At 37.6% G+C, this 17,658-nt stretch overlaps 3 protein-coding genes and 1 long non-coding RNA gene across 4 annotated transcripts in view; 3 read left to right on the forward strand and 1 right to left on the reverse strand.

Moving 5' to 3' along the window:
- Positions 1 to 2,646: 2,646 nt before the first annotated feature.
- six7 (SIX homeobox 7) lies at positions 2,647 to 6,281 on the forward strand. Its single transcript, XM_083541591.1, has 3 exons — positions 2,647 to 3,273; positions 5,401 to 5,564; positions 5,700 to 6,281. The coding sequence occupies exons 1-3, from the start codon at positions 2,866 to 2,868 to the stop codon at positions 5,860 to 5,862; spliced, it is 735 nt and encodes a 244-aa protein (XP_083397717.1). The 5' UTR covers positions 2,647 to 2,865; the 3' UTR covers positions 5,863 to 6,281.
- Positions 6,282 to 7,775: 1,494 nt separating this feature from the next.
- Positions 7,776 to 13,630, forward strand: LOC310726860 (actin-related protein 2). Its single transcript, XM_083542897.1, has 8 exons — positions 7,776 to 8,000; positions 9,912 to 10,022; positions 10,947 to 11,235; positions 11,375 to 11,511; positions 11,695 to 11,844; positions 11,981 to 12,126; positions 12,605 to 12,737; positions 13,138 to 13,630. Exons 1-8 carry the CDS (start codon positions 7,953 to 7,955, stop codon positions 13,306 to 13,308), a joined length of 1,185 nt encoding a protein of 394 aa, XP_083399023.1. The 5' UTR covers positions 7,776 to 7,952; the 3' UTR covers positions 13,309 to 13,630.
- Positions 13,631 to 14,252: 622 nt separating this feature from the next.
- On the forward strand, positions 14,253 to 14,917 carry LOC310726943. Its single transcript, XR_014533893.1, has 2 exons — positions 14,253 to 14,520; positions 14,601 to 14,917. It is a non-coding gene; the product is annotated as an uncharacterized lncRNA (long non-coding RNA).
- Positions 14,918 to 15,422: 505 nt separating this feature from the next.
- Positions 15,423 to 17,658, reverse strand: part of rin1b (Ras and Rab interactor 1b) — a 29,256-nt gene continuing 27,020 nt past the window's right edge. Inside the window, exon 11 of the mRNA XM_083542732.1 lies at positions 15,423 to 16,975. Within this exon, the coding sequence (XP_083398858.1) occupies positions 16,667 to 16,975 (309 nt within the window). The 3' untranslated portion in view covers positions 15,423 to 16,666. The remainder of the gene's footprint in view (positions 16,976 to 17,658) is intronic.

The raw sequence follows: 17,658 nt of genomic DNA on the forward strand, positions 1-17,658 counted from the left end.
GTTAACTTTTATGCAGATGCACTGATACAAATCGGTGAATCTTACCAACCCTAATATACATACATTCCTATTTAAATAATAATAATAATAAAAACAATAATAATAATAATAATTATTATTATTATTATTATTATACAATTTTACTGCAATTATAACTACTGATTTTAAGAAAAGCAGTTGAAATGTACTTCAGTGTACCTTTCTGTCTGTCTTTCTTTCTTAATTTCTACATTCGTTAGTTTGTTTATCCGTGGGCGATCAGTACAGAAAAAACTTGAAAGTGATTTAACTCCAATATTTTAAACCTAGATTTATTACGCACACGTATATATCCAAAAATCAATACAGGATCGACTTTTCCACATGTTGCACGTCACGCACACACACACATCTTATAATGATATCATTCTAGCAGCTTATGAGCAGTTAAGCAGATTTACGCTGAAGCTCCTAGAATATATGTGTGTGTGTGTGTGTGTGTGTGTGTGTGTGTGTGTGTGTGTGTGTGTGTGTGTGTGTGTGTGTGTGTGTATAAATAAGTGTGAGAAAGACATTTTTCATTTCTGATTTAAATGCGTATTGCTATTTGCATATTTATTTACAAAATAAAGTTGCATAAATGTAAGAAACAGATATACATTGGGACACAAACCTATATAATAACTAACTATATAATGTAACTGTATTCATTTACCCAGAACTGTCCAAAAATAAGCATACAAAAATTATTTATTTAACACTTGATACATAGAAAAGAGGTATGTTTCCCTCTTGACCTTTATTTCCATATGTTCTGGGATAGCAATTGATTTACTGCTTATGCAGTCAATAACACAAACCATTACGAACTAGTGTTTTTTACTAATATCATTTACCTTATCTATATGAAATAAATAAATAAATAAACCAAAAACCAAACAAACCTCGAGAACTGGTACATTAGGGACAGCTCCAGCATCTTCAGCCCTCCTGTGCTCAGGTTACTGGGTGTCCTCGCTCTTAAATCCTAAAATATGACTGTAGGTAATCTGGTAGTTAATTTATTTTTGCCACTATGCTTGAGTGTGAGTGTGTGTGTGTGTGTGTGTGTGTGTGTGTGTGTGTGTGTGTGTGTGTGTGTGTGTGTGTGTGTGTGTGTGTGGGGTGCCCTGGATTTGAATGGCATCCAGTGAACCAAGTGACTTCAAATCCACCATGACTCTGACTGAAGCAGTCACTCAAGCTGAATAAATGCATGAATGAATAAAATAAAAATAAACAAAATAAATATTACAAATATATATATATATATAAAATGCTTTAAAAGAGCCCAGTTATCTATTTTTTGCTTAGCACATCATTTATTCTTCAAGAATGTCATCTGTTTTATTTTTTCACCTAAACTATTGCCTGTGTTTTCATATATATATATATATATATAAACCTGAATATTTTCTAACCTGAAAAATATAAAACGCACTAATTATACTGTAGCTGTTACTCATCATCTAAAATACATGCTTGTTTGTATGGGAATGTAGGCAGGTATTAGACAGTATTCACTAAGCATTGTCAGTACATTTTACTAAAATCATTGTGATGAGGAGATCCCACTGCATCCCAAGCCAAAAACAAATAGACTGAACAGCATGCTAAAAAATAACCCCACTTTATACATTCAGACACTGTAGACGATGTAAAATCTGGAGCCTTGGCATTCTCTACAGCGTGTTGGTGTGTACTTTGGGATGAAGCCATGTTGTCACTACAGCGAGTGCACAGACGGTATCCTGTATCGGGGTGACTGAGGATATGGTGTAACTTAAAGTGTGCAGATTAATTTCGACAGTATTAAACAGGCAGGTGTAGGAGGAATCTGGACCACTTTAAACGACATGCGTCTCAAAGCAGCTGCTCCAATTAAAGATGACCGAGTGTAGAAGAAGTATGCAAGGGATTATACACAATATATACCCAGATCTTCTCTGGATTGTGACTCAAATCTTAAAAAAAAAAAAATCCCAAAACATGTCTTTTACAATTAAATAAACAGCTTGTGTGATCTCTACTGTAGCCGATGTGGAGTATGTGGATTTTTTTCCACATACTTTTCATGACATCTAAAATAAAGTGTGAGCACTTTACATGTGGAGAAAGATCAGGCCTGGGGTCTTTTCAATGATCTTCTGTCAGCGACTTTGTCTAACAGGTTCAAGTCTTCCCTTGAGGCATTAAGCTAACAAACAATTCACACTCTGATTCGAATACAAATTGCCCCCCATTCTCTATCTAACAGCCACCAACATCCCATCACACTCAACAAAAACAAGAACCTGATTTTCTGGAGGGCCACAGAGATCAACTATTCACTTCTTATTGGAAAGACAGAACCAATATTTCTCAGAACTGAAAGCATTCCCACACACTGTATCTGAATGCAACTTGTGGGTCTGAACTGCACCACGACCCACACCACTAAAACAATTCAATTACCATGTGGCTAGCAATCCGAAAATGTAATGTATTCCAGGGTTTAACGAGCAATTTGATCAGTCGGTCACCTCAGTGTTCACTCCCCCCTGCTAAGTGCCTAATGACCGAGGCGTATAATCCCCTCTCAAAACAACTACACAGATGCTAATAAGCGCCCTGACTATAAATGCGCACGACTTCTGGTCTTTCTCCTTCACCGCAGCCTGACACGCAGACTCCCACCAGCGCATTCTAGTAAAACAAACGTCCTGAGCTGGAGCTTTGTTTTCTCTTCCCAATCAGGTTTTTGCGTGTGCGTTTTGGTAAAAAGATGCGCAAAAGTCTGTGCAAAATATAACCACTTTGGCGCTTGGATCTGAAGACTAAATCAGTAATAAGAAGGGGGAAAAGAACATGTTTCCTTTGCCCATGTTCACCGCGGATCAGGTGGCTCGCGTGTGTGAGAACCTTGAAGAAACCGGGGACATGGAGAGACTGGGCCGCTTTCTGTGGTCCCTCCCGGCGGCGACTCCGGGCTCTGCGGGCGAGGCGCTCCATCGCCACGAGTCGGTGATGCGTGCGCGAGCTCTGGTCGCCTTCCATGGCGGCGACTTCGAAGCGCTTTACCGCATCCTGCAAAGCCACAGGTTCACGCGCGACTCCCACGCCAAGCTGCAGGACCTGTGGCTTCACGCGCACTACCGGGAGGCCGAGCGCATGCGCGGCAGGCCGCTGGGACCCGTGGAGAAGTACCGCATCCGCAAGAAGTTCCCGCTCCCACGCACTATCTGGGACGGCGAGCAGAAGACGCACTGCTTCAAGGTAAATACTAAAGGCACCAACGGACACTGTGCATTGGAGTTGCTTCAATTATTCCTGGTAAAGTACCTGAGATTAGGGTTTGGCATGTGTCCTTTGGATTCATGAACTGAAATCAACTGAGCATGAGTTTAACAGAAAGAACACCAAATCAAAATCATTTTGTCAACCAAGAACCATTATGTTTTTATACGTTTATGTTTTAATAACTGTCTTTAACATACACAAAAAATGTGAAATCATCTGTATATGGAGAATGTACCATTTTAAAGCCATTTCAAGATACATTTTTTTTTTGCAATGGTAATACACACCACCACAGCAGTGATATTTAACTTTGCATTATGTATTTTGTTGATTAGTTTCCACAAGTAATCCAGTTCACCCAATTTTTGCGTTTTTCAATAGGAAGGAAGGTTTTCAGGTCGACATGTTCGAGGCTGATTTTCATTTTCATTGATTATGTATGACAGAGTAACATTCTCATCTGAAAACAGACTGGATTTTTTAAATTAACACATCGAAAGTTTGTATGCGAAAGTGGTGCAAAACAGACGTTTAGTTCCATCTGTTCCATTAGAATCCATCTGCTCCAATTTCTAATTTCTAATGTTGTAACCTGATCTAATTCTCCAGCTCTGTCTGTTTCTGCACGTCCTTCATCATGGACATGCACTGAAAATATTCATTTAAAGTGGAAAAGCTGTGAGACATTTTATTAAACAGACATCCTTTGTAATTAGGAAGAACTATGATGATGGATTTGGACTTTAATTAATATTAACAGTCTACAACAATGGCTTAGGACCATAATTTACATGAGCAGTGCTGTATTTAAAGACCCATCACTGAGGAGCACATCTCACCATGATGGAACTATAATAAACGAACAGTCGGTGCCACACTGATGAGGATGGATCCTCTCTTGGTTTCTTCCTCTTACCTACATCTAAAAGAGTTATTATTTGCCTTAAAGTTATAAACATAAAATGGACAATTTACAGACACTAAACCTAAATGCACTTACATGTAAATTAATATTTTATAACCTATTTATCTCTGTAAAGTTGCTTGTTAAATGCACCATACAAATAAAACTGAATAAATAACGTAGACTTAAAAACAAAAGTCTATCTATCTATCTATCTATCTATCTATCTATCTATCTATCTATCTATCTATCTATCTATCTATCTATCTATCTATCTATCTATCTATCTATCTATCTAATTCTGACTCAGTAAATGTTTAGTCAAAACAATCTGAATGACTTTGTTTACTACTCAATGATCAAATTATGCAGAAATGTAAAAAAAAAAAAAAAAGAAATCAATGGAAATCCTCTTTAAGCCTCTTGTGTCAAGGACCTCCTGTGGTATTTAAGCTCCCCTGGCCCTGATGATTTTCTGCCTTTAAATTGAGAGTCGTTTCTCTCCTCTGACTGTAGACAATGATAATCCATGTAAGACGAATGCACGGTCAGATTAACTCGGTTGCTGCATTATAGACACCAAGAGTCCGAGTGTGTCCTCTAAAACGTGGCTAACATGGATCAAGATTAAATGTCTAGTAGATAAGATTCATAATGTTATCCAGTAAACAGAAAACAATGAAATATGTATGTTAATAATGACCCACAACATGATTACTGAAATAAACAAGATTCTTGGTCTATAACGGTTTCATAAATCTGTGTAGAAATCAGGATATTAAACACATTTCAGGATTAATCGTAGACTTTGTCCCACTAACAGGAAACAATAGAAACATTTTTCTGATCCTTGTTAAATAATTGCAATCACAGGGGATTTGTCTATTGTAGGGTTCTAGAACCTACTCAGATAGTATTTGTCTCCACCTTGAGGTCAGTATTGTTACTGCTGATTGGTCAACTTAGAAGTATCTCATATCAGCAAACTTGAATCACAGCTATACAAAGAATTAAAAAGCAAGTCAGTGAGGAGAAAGGTAAGGTGTTTACATTTACACATGCCAAAATGGAAATGAGTTATTTTTTAGCAAAGATTACCTACGTTCATAGAATTTGATCATCCATCATCTGAATCTGTTAATCTGAATCTTTTACAAAAGATTAAAGCTTTTTAATCTAAATTTTTTTATGCTGCTCAGGAAAGGACACGAAGTTTGCTTAGAGAATGGTACCTACAAGACCCCTATCCAAACCCATCTCGTAAACGTCACCTGGCCCAGGCTACAGGTCTCACGCCTACACAGGTTGGAAACTGGTTCAAGAACAGACGTCAGCGAGACAGAGCAGCATCGGCCAAAAACAGGTACACAACCAAAACATATTTCGGGTAATCCTAAATGTTCAGTTCTCAATGAGTGATTATGGTTAAAATTAATTCAAAGGGCAAAATATATTCACAACATTTAATAATTCACTGTTTATCTCTCTTTTTTTTAAGACTACAACAAGACCCTGCTCTTCTTCCCTCTGGCAGCTCTCCAGAATGTTCATCCAGAGATCACAATGAGAACAGCGACTGCAGCTTGGGTTCAGGACCTCAGGACACCAGAGCCTCTACACCTGACATATCGGTCAGCAGCGACAGCGAGTTTGAGTCCTGAAACTTGGTTCTAAACAAATCCGGCGAAAGATACATAGATCTCTACTAATCCACAGAAGCTTGCAGAGACACAGAGATGTGACACCACTAAGACTCACTCACAAGAGACAGTTGGAGCAAATCTGAAGCATGTGGACCAGATCTGGATGTGAGACTTTAAGCAGTTTGGGTGAATATATGGACCTGCACTTAAATGGACACTTAGAATTTGATTGGTTGTTGCCAAATAAAAACTTTTTTTTCCATATTTGTAACCACAGGCACACAGTTATCTGAAATTGCACAGCTGGAAAATTACCAGGAAAATATCAGAAAGTGGTTTATAAAAGTGATTCAGTCAGTGCTACATTAAACTGTTATTTTTACCCTGTATCATGAATAAAAATATAAATAAATAAATGAATAGATGAAAATGTAAAAGTGTACATCTGAAAACTGTGGCGTTGTGGTGTCTCTCATATCTTAAACTGTCACAATTATTTTTAGACCATTCAAGTCCACATGTCCTCCAAGGTGTGCAAACGAAAGAACAGGAATGCTTATTGGCATGGTATAATCTGTGGGATACTGAGTTTTTATTTATATTATTTATTTATCTCTTTATTATGATATGTGAAACAAATGTTCTGGTACTATGAATATAAACTGATGGTTAAACTGATGTAGTAATGTTGCTTATATCAGGCTGCGTCATAACACAATGTTTTTATTGCCCCATAACCGTACACCCTGATGTGTTTAAATCCCTATACAATGTAGCCTGGAACAAGAACACTGAATTACTTCCTAAAAAAAATTCCTAAATAGGACTAACTATTTACAAGCTGCATGGCCACATGTTGATCATTTTATTGTCTTTAGTCTCCATCGTCTCATGTTTTCCTTGAAAATTTTCATTCCAATGCAATATCAATTGCAATAATAGCTGCTTCACACTTCACCTTACTAAACCTAGGTAATAAACATGTTATCTATTTTAATCTACACAGAAGCCAGTCAACATGATTCTACTGACAGTTTAGATCCTCCACCCACCTTATCCCTGGAGTCCAGTGTTTGTGTGACTACTCAGGGTAAAGAATTGACACCCTCTCACTAATTCTAGCACCCTTGGCAATCTATTTTGACATAACCGTTGATGGAGTAATATGCAGTTTGTTGTGTAGGTGACGTGATTACAAATTAGAGGCCATTTTAGTTCAATTCTTCTTTTCTTCAACCAAATAACCAAATTAGCCATGACTCATCTGGATGCGCAAAGCTGTAATTTGTGAGGAATAAAATTTAATAATCAGCAGCGATGTAAAAAAAAAAAAAAAGAGAGAGCATACTTTGAATACATGAAATTTGAAGAATTGCGTCCAACATTGATCTCAATCATAACGTTTCGCTTTCTCCCAGCTGAATGAAAAAGTGTCTGAAGAATCTACATAAAAAAAAAAAAAAAAAAAAAAGAGGCTAGGCATTTTGTTAGCTGGAGAATGCTTAGATGTTTTTATTTAATTTTTGTAGAGAATGAGCATTTGAAAATAAAACCTACACATTTTTGAGTGTGATTGCATTAAAGACTTCTTGTTCTAAAAATAGTACACAAGGTAAATGCAATGAATACATATATATATATATATATATATATATATATATATATATATATATATATATATATATATATATATATATATATATATATATATATGCAAGGCTGATCATTATCAGCCAGGCATGTAAAAAAGTTTGATCTAAGTTTGATATACAATCTGATATTCACACCATGGGATCTAATACCAAAATTAGATGTGAAAAGAAAACCTTTTAGATCAGAAAAAAGGACTGAAATCCTCACCTTTTCCTGGCTGCAGGTTGGGAGGCATGTCAGTGGGAGTGACTGCTGTCCTGCTGTATCCTGCCCCATACCTCACTCACTCACTCTCTCACATCTCCCCAGAGTCCAGTGACTGAAGAGGAGTACAAGCTTTCAACAAGAAGTTACTCTGGGATTGTGTTATTTCTACATATTTATGTTTTTACAGCTGTAGGGAAAAAGCCAATTTGTACTGCTGAAGTTGTGATCTGCCCTGAGCTGGGGGGAGGATGGACAGCGCGGGGAGAAAAGTGGTGGTTTGTGATAATGGCACTGGGGTAAGTGTATATATATCTACTACCTGCAATTGGGAAAGAATTAATTTAAAACTATTTAATCTTACGAAGGAAATCATGTCTTCCTTTGTGACAATGAAATTTAAATAATTACAAATATACATGTATCTAATTATATATAAATGTACATGTTTCCAATGTAGGTTTTGCATAATAATACTTAATAACTCAATAATATTTTCACTTTAAGCTGCACGATTTGTTTTTTATTACTGTATTTGGGATTTAAACATTTGCAGTGTTTTGCACTGAATGCTTTTTTTGTTGCAGTATGCACAGGGCGTTGTTGCATACAGAATTGCTGATCTGTTTGGACTTGTTCATTGAGGAACCTGTGGTTTCAAAACCCACATGGCCTTAAAAGGTGGTGCAGAAAAGAAGAGCACACTGATTGGGCAAAAAATCAGGAACTGCTACCACATGCGGAAGTCTCATTAATGCTATGTTCTTGTAACATTTTTACAACAGAGGGGAAAAATATTAGGGACTTTACTAGTTTAGTGTAGAACAAATACCAAAACAACCACACTGCAAAAAAGTTAATAAATAAATACAGACCATTGTACAATTTTATAGCCAGTGCACATTTCCTGTGATTTAAATCAAGGAATGTCCGTTCTGAAAAATCAGAATTAAAGATATCACACAAGGACATGTTGCTTCCGTTGTACAAATATAAAAATACAATATATTACCTCATGAACACACCCAAAAATGGAATAATTTAATAATCCAAAAGGTGATTGTGTGTGAGGTGGGATTAATAAAGTCATTTAATAAAAATTAATAAACTATCTATCTATCTATCTATCTGTCTGTCTGTCTGTCTGTCTGTCTGTCTATCTATCTATCTATCTATCTATCTATCTATCTATCTATCTATCTATCTATCTATCTATCTATCCATCCATCCATCCATCCATCCATCCATCCATCCATCCATCCATCAGTAAAAAAGATACAAAAGTGTAGATACTAAATAGTAATTCACAATAGTGAAGTTCTCTAGAAACTCTGACATTTTAGGTTCTAGCTACTTCTTTCCGGTCTACTACCGTTTCTGAATTTCTGGATATGTTACAACTTATCTAACTATAACTACAAGTTGAAAGTCATTTAAAAGTTATTTTATATAACCGCTCTACATTGGGTTTTTTCGGGGGCTGTTTTGTTACGTATGTGCCATTTTTAAGTAAATCTCTAATCTGTGCACAGAGGAATGTGTTTTCCCCGTCCAAGACAAGTCAGAACACTTCTGAATTGTGTCAAACTCTAGAGTGAAGGAAAGAAGGCAGCACTGAAAAAGTCAGAATGACAAGAAAAGAATGCTGGTTGTGTTGAGGATTTATTAGAGATTCCTCTCAGAAAGATGGTGTAATATATTTGGCAGCTGCATTCATCCGGAGATAGTTTATCCCATTATCCATTTATACAACTGAGCAGCTGAGGTTTAAAGACCTTGATCAGGGGTCCAGCAGTGGCACCTTTGGTGTGTGAAGAATTGAACCCATGACTTTCTGATCAGAAGGACCACATCTTAACCACTGAGATACCACTTCCCATACAGTGATGGGGAACCTGACTTCTGCATGACCCTGAAATGCATAGTGCTGAGGATACTTGTTTTTTTTGTTCACTGTTAGACATAAGGGATTCTTTCCCATGCTATGTGATTTTAGGTTGCATATATTTGTCATCTGGTAGGAGGAAACATCTAGGATGCCCATGTAAAGTAGTACTTTCTATATGATTACTTGGATTCCTTTTCAAACTGAGCAAAAAGTACTTCTGCTTAGAAACGATTTCAGTTCCTTTACAACCACTGCATAAAATATGTATATAATTGTTTTCCACACAGTTGCAAATGTAATATTTCCCCTCATTGTTTTGTAGTTTGTCAAGTGTGGTTTTGCTGGGTCCAATTTCCCAGAGCACATCTTCCCAGCACTTGTAGGGCGTCCAGTCATACGCTCAGACACTAAAGTGGGGAATATTGTGATCAAGGTAAGTCTCACAGAAGAGCAATGCTTTATTATACAGTCCTATCCTAGGAGTCATTTTCTCTTTTAAATCATTTAATAAATAAAAAGAAAATCAGCTTTATTAGAGAAGTAAACATGACATTTGTTTAACCTTTCAACCCAGAGAAATGATACACTGAACCCATGTACATTTACTGTAAAAAATATTATACTGTATTGTCAATAGCAGTTCAGTGAAACATTCCAGTCAAAGATTTTCAGTAAACCTTAACGTTACTAAACATGATAAAATCCTTTTGGAGAAGTTGATTGTGCAGGTGCATTCTGTTTAAAAGTACAAAATACTACATACTCTAAATAGACAAAATATAGTGGACACCTGACCATTATATTTATATGTGCATTTTAAACATCACGTTATTCTTCGATAATGTGGTGTTTACAGTTGGTGCAATATAAAAAATTATGACTACAATACTGTCATTACAATAATGTACATAGTAACAACTCTTTTCAACCATGGTGTACAGAGAACCATCTCAGAACTCACAACCTTGAGGTGGATGAGCTCATCAGTTTCCACTCTCATCATCCAGCATTAGTCATTTTCAGAAACTTGAACATGTAAAAAACATTAGCTGATCCTTTTAAGCTGTCCAGTTTTGGTGAGCCTGTTCTCACTGTAGCCTCAAACCCCTGTTCTTGGTTGACATGAGCAGAAAGAGATTTTTCTTTTTTTTTTGCTTTTATAGCAATTTACCTAAATGTTTCACCATTTTTGGTGATTGTTGTGCATTATGACACACTTCTCTGTTTGCCATGGTTAATAGAGCGGTTTATAACAAACATATATTTTCAAGTCTGTAATTTTCTTTTGTAAAAAAGAAGGTTAGGTGATTTTAAATGTGACCCAGTCTACATATGTACACCATAACCCAACCTGTAGGACCTGATGGTGGGGGAGGAAGCCAGCGAATGCCGCTCAATGTTGGAGGTCTCCTATCCCATGGAGAACGGGATGGTACGAAACTGGGACGACATGCTCCACTTGTGGGATCACACTTTTGGACCAGATCGTCTAAACATTAATCCATCTAACTGTAAAGTGCTGTTGACTGAACCACCTCTGAATCCTCTGAAGAACCGGCAGAAAATTGCAGAGGTCATGTTTGAGACTTACAAGTTTCATGGCATTTACATCGCCATCCAGGCTGTGCTGACACTCTACGCACAAGGTGAGACAAAGCTCAAGATGGTGATGGAAGGAATTTCTTCAGATCTGATCATACATATGTATATAGTAGCTAGATAAAAAAAAAAAGCTCAACACTGTGCATGTATGAGATTGAAGTGCTAACCCTAGTTATGTTTCAGGTCTCCTGACAGGTGTGGTTGTGGACTCAGGTGATGGTGTTACTCATATTTGTCCTGTGTATGAGGGCTTCTCACTTCCCCACTTGACACGCAGACTCGACATCGCAGGACGTGACATCACACGCTACCTCATCAAGGTGTGTTCATTTCACTAACTCTCTGCTTTCTTAAAATAAAAAAAAATGTAATGGCAGCTACATCAGAGCATGACAGCATGGGCTCTTGGAAGCTAAGCATGATCAGTTTGGACAATGAAACAATTACAAACGATAGTATTTTTGATAGTATGTTTGCTGATCTTTTTCCATCCACTCTGCCAGTTGTTGCTGCTGAGGGGCTACGCCTTCAACCAAACAGCAGACTTTGAGACAGTTCGCATGCTGAAGGAGAAATTGTGCTTTGTTGGTTACAACATAGAACAAGAACAGAAACTGTCCAATGAGACAACCTTTATGGTGGAGTCATACACGGTAAAAGCATAGCGACACACAAATATTATGAACTGAAATATACAGTGATATAAATGCAGAAATGATCAACTGTATCTGATGCATAATACCGTACAAGTAAACGTTTAAAAGTTTAACATTAATCACTTTGGATTAGCTGCCAGATGGGCGTAATATAAAGGTTGGTGGAGAAAGATTTGGCGCCCCAGAGGCACTTTTCCAGCCACATCTCATCAACATAGAGGGAGTCGGAGTTGCCGAGCTACTCTTCAATACTATCCAGGCTGCTGACATTGATCTCAGGTCTGATAAATATGCATTTTAGCTGCTCTAAGAATACATCATTTTACTACAAGCTATTATGAGTGTCTTTGGTCAAAGAAAAACACATTTTACCCACCAACAGTGGATAAATCTAAAAGAAAATGTATAATCTGTTGGAATTGATTAACTGTTTTACTGATGTAAATGTAACAAATGTAACGATGACGGCAGTAAAGATATCAAATCAAATTGGTCAAGTATAATATGACTGATTTACATTACTGTTATATTCATTTTGTACACAGAATGACATTCTTTTTTCTGCTAATCCTATTTGAACATTTACAGCATTTTGGCAGACTAGCTCCACATGTAACATATATATATATTTTTACAAACAGCTCAAAAAGTAGTATGCAATTACAAGATGTGCAGTTATTCCAATTGGGTTTTTCCTGCAGTTTTGGAAATCTTTTTCCTATTTGACTCTTACATGTTTAATTGTGTTCCTCGGCAGAGCTGATTTGTACAAGCATATCGTGCTGTCTGGAGGGTCTACCATGTATCCCGGGCTGCCCTCCCGCCTGGAAAGAGAACTCAAGCAGCTGTACCTAGAACGAGTGCTGAAAGGAGACACGGAAAAGCTCTCAGTATGCTAACACTTTCTTTAATTATAAAAGTTTCTGGATATTCAGGACTTATGTTTATTTAATAACTCATAAATCGTCCTTTCCATAGTCAGAGAGGTCTTTACTATTACATCTAGGTACTCAAATTTATTGTACAACTGTAATATAATTTATAATCATTGACAGATCAAGTGCATTTAACTTCATTTCAAGTCCATGAAGGAATCACAATCTAACAGCAACTGATATACAAAATATGGCATTTCCTAGGAAGCTATTTATAGCACACATCATTATTAAAGCAAAAAAAAAAAAAGTTGCTTATGCAACAATATTCCACCCACCTTCAGGCTACATAATCAAACCCCACAACACTCGCTGTCTTACTCACTCATCACTTTCTCTCCTTGTCTTCCTGCAGAAGTTTAAGATCCGCATCGAGGACCCCCCTCGCCGTAAGCACATGGTGTTTATGGGTGGAGCCGTGCTGGCCAACATCATGAAAGATAAAGAGTCGTTCTGGCTGTCGAGAGCCGAGTACGAGGAAAAGGGCCTGAAAGTTCTCGACAAGCTCGGCGGAGCAACCAAATGAACCAGCGCTTACATGAAAACATAAATGCATTTCTGCACAAGCACTATACTCGGACACAAGTACACCCATTTACTGACATTCTTAACAGAAAGCTGAGGAAATATGACTCGAGTGAAACATGCTGTTTTTTCCTGACTATGAAATGGCCCTGAACTTTCTAACTTTCACCAAGCAACCAGGATGCTTCCACACTTCACTTTTATTGTAGAATTATGTGTAATATTAGCCTAATAATATTGCATTGGAGTGTAAGTTTTTAGTGTTTTATTTGTAATTTAGAATAAAATTAATTTTTAATAAATCCGATGTATTTTAGTTTGAACCGACCGATGTAGACGTATGTTTCTTATGATCACTGTCTGCTTGTACTCCTTTATGGCTTACTGGTTTCAAGTTATAACTTGCTGTATTCATACATATCATTTCATAGATACCTGGAATACATTTTCTACCCCGATAAATTAGCTTTGCACTCAGCCTTGACAGAGCTACTCGGTTCTGCTCGTCATTCCTTAAAAGGCATTTTCAACAGAGTGGGTGGGGCTGGATGGTGGGAAGGGAAAGACTTGTCAGCAGAAGGCTTTAAAAATTACAAGCAGCTCCTTTATGATGCAACCCCCTCGGGTGTTCCTGAAAATGTTGCAGCACTAGACAGTCTTCGTTTCAAAAGACATTGATGTGCTGACATCGAGTCTTTTTTTTCCCATTGTCTTTAAACTTTCAGAATTTTTTCTCACATGCCCCACCAAGCCGTACTGGGTGGCTTTGGGCATTGCTGTTTCCCTTTTTCCAAGGAGTATACATCATAGGAGAAAACATCTACCAGACAAGCATTTCTGGGCACTCACATTCTTTACACATCTATTAACGTGCAGTGCGGAGAGGCAACAATGAAACGGTCTGAGGGGCAGCACTCCCAGTTTTACTACTAAGGTACTATTTCATTAATGTGAATCATGCTCTGGATGCAGGGTCACACACCTGAGTAGATAGAACATTAAATTACACACTTGCTTAAATGTGTCCAGCTTTAGTTTTTCAAAGAAACACTTAACACCAAACTGCAGCATGTTTAGTGCAGCTGCTGTTCTGCACTGCTGCATTACACTGATTCCTTTTCATTCCAATGTTTTTTTATTTGTACAGCATTTTTAACAAGTGGCTTTATAGGGTTAAATAGGTTAAGAATATAACTATTAAATGTAGAAATCAGTGCATACAAGTTTATCTATTTTAAATTTATCATAATGAGGAAAGCTAGCAATGACAATGTTAAGGAAAAACTACCCAAGATGTTATGAGGAAGAAACCTTGAGAGGAACCAGACTCAAAAGGGAATCGTTCCTTATCCGAATGTCCATTTATTATAGTTCAATCATTGGTTGAGGTTATCAACTGTTCGCTGACGGACGCTTGTAGGCACAAACTGTTCATGGCAGCTGTAGTCCTAAGCCAATTGTAACAAGTCCAAATCCTTCTTCATAGTTTTTAAGTTGAACTCTTCACAGTACCTTAATGGATTATCAGACTGTTCACCATCTTCAGCAGCAGTGACTGGTTTCCATTTAAAAAGACCTCCATCCAAAGGTAGGGCATCAGGATGAAGCAGGTAGGTCCAGAAAGTGTGATCAGACTGCAAGTAAGGACTCCAGCGAAACTAGCTATGGCAGCATAAATAAAAGAGAGTGCGAGAAGGTAACACAGACATGAGGGATCTCTGGGATATAAGACGACCCATGATAGCATCCAAACATCCCAGTTCACCAAAACACTACAGTATATGCATGATCCCTCCAAATTTGTTTCTTTACCTATGAAAAACCTACTGACAAAAGGCTTGACTAAACTTAACCTAGACTTAAACACAGATTGTGTCTGAGTCCCGAAAACGAATTAGAAAGCTGTTTCAAAACTGTGGGGCTTTGAAAAGGAAAGCTCTAAAGCCCCTGCTGTAGTTTTCACTATTCAATATTACCAAGGCAGCACACAATATTAGACTGATAGCACTCTCTACTAGTCCATTTCTCTTCACAATATGGCTGTACTTAGCTGCTCTAAATCTCCACATGCCACTCAGGTTGTCTGCAAAACAAAGAAAGAAATTAAAACAGGTCTTTAACTCTTAACATCCACAAAGATTTAATGTTGTTTTGTTATAGTGAAGGCAAAAATACAGCACAATCACAGCAGTGCAACAAGAGAAAATAAAAGCTAAGATTTGCACTTCAGCAATTCAAACATGCGCATACGACATCAGCGGCACCGCATTACAACTGGCTGCATGCAGAGATCACGTATTTCAAAACACATCATTCCGAATATCAAGTCCATTTTCACAGATTGTTGAAATTTTTTCCTGACTCAACTTAAATGAACATTCACGTAGAATAAGTTCATACAAAACACCACAACAATAAAGTGTTACAAAGGTTTTTCTGCATGAGAGCCAGTAAAACAGGATAAGACGGTCAGGTGACACTGCGAGAAACCAGTCAATTCATTTAGCATGTTTATGCGATCACTTAAAGCACCATGGGGTGTTACCATTAAAGCACATTCAGCGAATGCAACACGGGACAGATGCACAGTCCAGCCACATCTTACAGACTGGAAAATTCACCATGACAAAAAAAATCTGCAGTATCATCTTTAAGAGATTATTGACACGATTCAAATACAATTAATAGGTCGGTGCAGTTTAGCAAATTTACCCGAGGATGACCTTATATCGTTCGCCGAAATGATCAAATCATTTTCTCAAAAATAAATTACAGTATAAGTTTCCAGCTTAAAAAGATCACAAAGACAACACTAGAACTATATCTATATACAAGACCGGAAAAATGCTTCTTTTTTCCATACATACGTATATTTTAAAGCACTACGATACAGTTGAAAGAGCCTTATATTTTCCAGACACTTGGGGCATCTTAGATGCGTACATGTAAATGTACATAATATACATGTATATTTATATATATACTGTTTATTCACCCACCTGTTAAAAAAGATGCTGTATAAAGGAATCATGTTCAACACTTTGGTATTGAAATTCGTAGTGAATCTTGGCAACCGCTCCAAAGACTGATTAGAACCACACATCACATACAGTGCTTCTCTTCTGTGTAGCAGGTTATTTAAAAAGTAGGCTAGTTCTTGGACACCTTACTGGCACCTATTGCTTTAAGCATTTACCAAGTATCGTTCACTATTAATCTAGCGTTCATGTTATAGTCGTGAGCTTTTTGTTCAGATCAACACACACACACACACACACACACACACACACACACACACACACACACAGTCCCTCATACCACTGTGAACAACAGGCCCCAACTAAGTACAATGGAAGTCCTTATTCCTCACATGCAGACTCCTCAAGATCGACAGCGCCACCTCTGGTCAGCCTGCGCATCTTGCTGAAGTCGTGATCTTTGCGGAGGTAGGATAGGGTGGGGACACCCAGCTCATGAGGCTGTGTGTGTAGAGGAACAGGATGCATCTCCCCTCCATTCCTCCAGAACAGACAATAATGTTGTGGCTCGTTTATGGCAAACACCTCGGCGCAGGTGCGGGTTAACACTTCCACGCTCTCGCCTGCTTTCCAGTGGAGAGTATGTGCTGCACAACACTCTGTGTTCTGAAAAATAATACGCACAAACCTCTGTACACACACACACACACACACACACACACACACACACACACACACACACACACACACAAACAGAGGACGGTGACTAAGACCCAGGGTTATGGCATTTACCGTGTGTTTTTTGTTGTTTGCGATTTGGTTTGTGATTATGCACGACTTCCATATGACATCTCTCAGAGAATTATTCGTACTAATTTTATCCATGATGTACTGTGGATGTAAAAAGTCTCTATGCCATTCTTTAAACAAAAGGATTTTGTGGTGTAAGAAAAGAAAGCAATGTAAGAACTTTTCAGAACATTTTTTCACATTTTATGTAAGTTCTTGTAAAAACTGGTTACATAACTGTGGGCACGCATTTAGGACTGGGAATGTTGCATTGCTCTAAATGATTTGTATCTCAAGTGTATTACCAGCCGTGTAACATTGTCCAGTGAAGTTCCCAGTGTAAGGATGTGCATCTCCATAACTGAGGCCGATGCGATTCGCATCTCGATGCATAGCCGATGATACGATACGTTAAAGATACATATGCGATGCGATACAGTTTACTAATATTACAATGCAGTGTGATCCGATTTAAATTTTATTCAACACAATGCAATTAAATGCAATACGATGCAACTGAAAAAAAAAATGCCATACAATTAAAAATGTTACAGATAGTTTGCTTTTAATTCTTTGGTTCAGAC

This window comes from Silurus aristotelis, assembly GCF_946808225.1.
Source record: "Silurus aristotelis genome assembly, chromosome: 5".
NCBI lineage: Eukaryota > Metazoa > Chordata > Actinopteri > Siluriformes > Siluridae > Silurus > Silurus aristotelis.

What these genes read in the sequence shown, in the direction of transcription:
- six7 (XM_083541591.1), top strand. Translation starts at nt 2,866, where the DNA reads ATGTTTCCTTTGCCCATGTTCACCGCGGATCAGGTGGCTCGCGTGTGT. An exon ending in AGAAGACGCACTGCTTCAAG is followed by an intron (nt 3,274 to 5,400) that starts GTAAATACTAAA and finishes TATGCTGCTCAG; the next exon opens with GAAAGGACACGAAGTTTGCT. An exon ending in GCAGCATCGGCCAAAAACAG is followed by an intron (nt 5,565 to 5,699) that starts GTACACAACCAA and finishes CTTTTTTTTAAG; the next exon opens with ACTACAACAAGACCCTGCTC.
- LOC310726860 (XM_083542897.1), top strand. Translation starts at nt 7,953, where the DNA reads ATGGACAGCGCGGGGAGAAAAGTGGTGGTTTGTGATAATGGCACTGGG. An exon ending in TGGGGAATATTGTGATCAAG is followed by an intron (nt 10,023 to 10,946) that starts GTAAGTCTCACA and finishes CCCAACCTGTAG; the next exon opens with GACCTGATGGTGGGGGAGGA. An exon ending in GCTGCTGACATTGATCTCAG is followed by an intron (nt 12,127 to 12,604) that starts GTCTGATAAATA and finishes GTTCCTCGGCAG; the next exon opens with AGCTGATTTGTACAAGCATA.